We start from the raw sequence: 1,385 nt of genomic DNA on the forward strand, positions 1-1,385 counted from the left end.
CCCTGGGGCTGCTGGCGTGGGGGCATGACCCCGCGGTACCATCCCCATCAGGAGATGAGGTGACCTTCCTCCTCCTCCTCCTCCTCCCATGGCTCTGTCTGGGGCTCTGCCATGTCCCTCCTGCAGCAGCGCCGTGTCCCGCACCGACGGGGCGGGTGAGCAGAGCGTATGCCAAGACCACGAGCGTGCCGGGCTCCGTGTCCGTACCCGGCAGCCGGCGGCGGCTGATCCAGTGGCTGCCATCTCACTCCAGTTCTTGGCCCCCACAGGGACAAAACCCCTTCGACCTGGAGTTCGACCAGTCCAACCACCTGGAGCCCGTCTTCAACTTCGAGTGCCCGCCCCGTCCCGGTGAGCTGTGGGTGCCCTCCCACGGGGCTTCGTCCCAGGAGGGGTCCTCCTCCCATGCCAACCCCCGGGATATTGGCCCTTTGCGCTCCCCCGAAGGTTTTGGGGGGGCTGCCCTGGGGGTGGCGATGCTGGGGGACACCGTAGGGCGTGATGGGGGTGACTCACCCCGATGGCTTTGCTCCGGTGCAGACATGCCTTCAAGTCAACCCATCGATATCCCTGACGCCAAGAAAAGGAACAAGAAGAAGAAGCGCTGCAGAGCCACCGACAGCTTCTCCGGCAGGTTCGAAGGTGAGTGGGGGCTGTCCTGGGGGTCCCCCCCGGCCTGGCACGGGGCAGGGGCCCTCCTGGTGTCCCCAGGCTTGGGGACAGCCCAGGGAGAGGAGAGAGTCCCACGCTGTGGCAGGGCCAGCAGCTCAGGCCACCTCTCCCCTGCCAGATGTTTACCAGCTGCAGGAGGAGGTGCTGGGAGAAGGGGCCCACGCCAGAGTCCAGTCCTGCGTTAACCTCATCACCAACAAGGAGTACGCGGTGAAGGTAAAGCTCCGCCGCTCGGGGCTGCAGCCCCCGCTCCCTCCCACCCCCTGCCTCAGTTTCCCTCTGTATCTCGGGCTCTCCCGACTCCGGTGCTGGCACAGGGTGACGGTTCCATGGGCTGGAGGGGAAGGAGAGGGGCAGGAGCATGGCAGGGCCGGGCTGTGCAGGTGTCACGCCATCCTCTGCCTCCGCCCAGCTCTGGGGACCTTGGTCAACCCCCTCAGCCACGCTCCTCTCCCTGTAAATTAGGGCAGACGGGAGATTAAATTAATGCTTGTGACGCGTCTGGGGACTCGGGGCAAGCGGAGGCATGCGGTGCCGGCGGGGTGGCCGGCTCCCGCTCGCCCCGGGGAGGTCTCCATGCCCCTGCGAGCACGTGGGCGCTGGAGGGGGTCGGGGTGAGACGGCTGCTTTTGGGGACAGGGATGGCGGTCCCATGGCCCCGCACCCCACAGGCTCCCAGCCACGGCCTGAGGGCGCTGGGGCGGGCGCAGGGG

At 67.4% G+C, this 1,385-nt stretch overlaps 1 protein-coding gene across 1 annotated transcript in view; it reads left to right on the plus strand.

Moving 5' to 3' along the window:
- Positions 1–272: 272 nt before the first annotated feature.
- MKNK2 (MAP kinase interacting serine/threonine kinase 2) overlaps positions 273–1,385 on the plus strand; it is a 10,063-nt gene continuing 8,950 nt past the window's right edge. Inside the window, exons 1-3 of the mRNA XM_009887838.1 lie at positions 273–351; positions 541–642; positions 791–977. Of these exons, the coding sequence (XP_009886140.1) occupies positions 543–642; positions 791–977 (287 nt within the window). The 5' untranslated portion in view covers positions 273–351; positions 541–542. The remainder of the gene's footprint in view (positions 352–540; positions 643–790; positions 978–1,385) is intronic.

This window comes from Charadrius vociferus, unplaced genomic scaffold, assembly GCF_000708025.1.
Source record: "Charadrius vociferus isolate BGI_N301 unplaced genomic scaffold, ASM70802v2 scaffold1640, whole genome shotgun sequence".
In the NCBI taxonomy this organism is placed as follows: Eukaryota; Metazoa; Chordata; class Aves; order Charadriiformes; family Charadriidae; genus Charadrius; species Charadrius vociferus.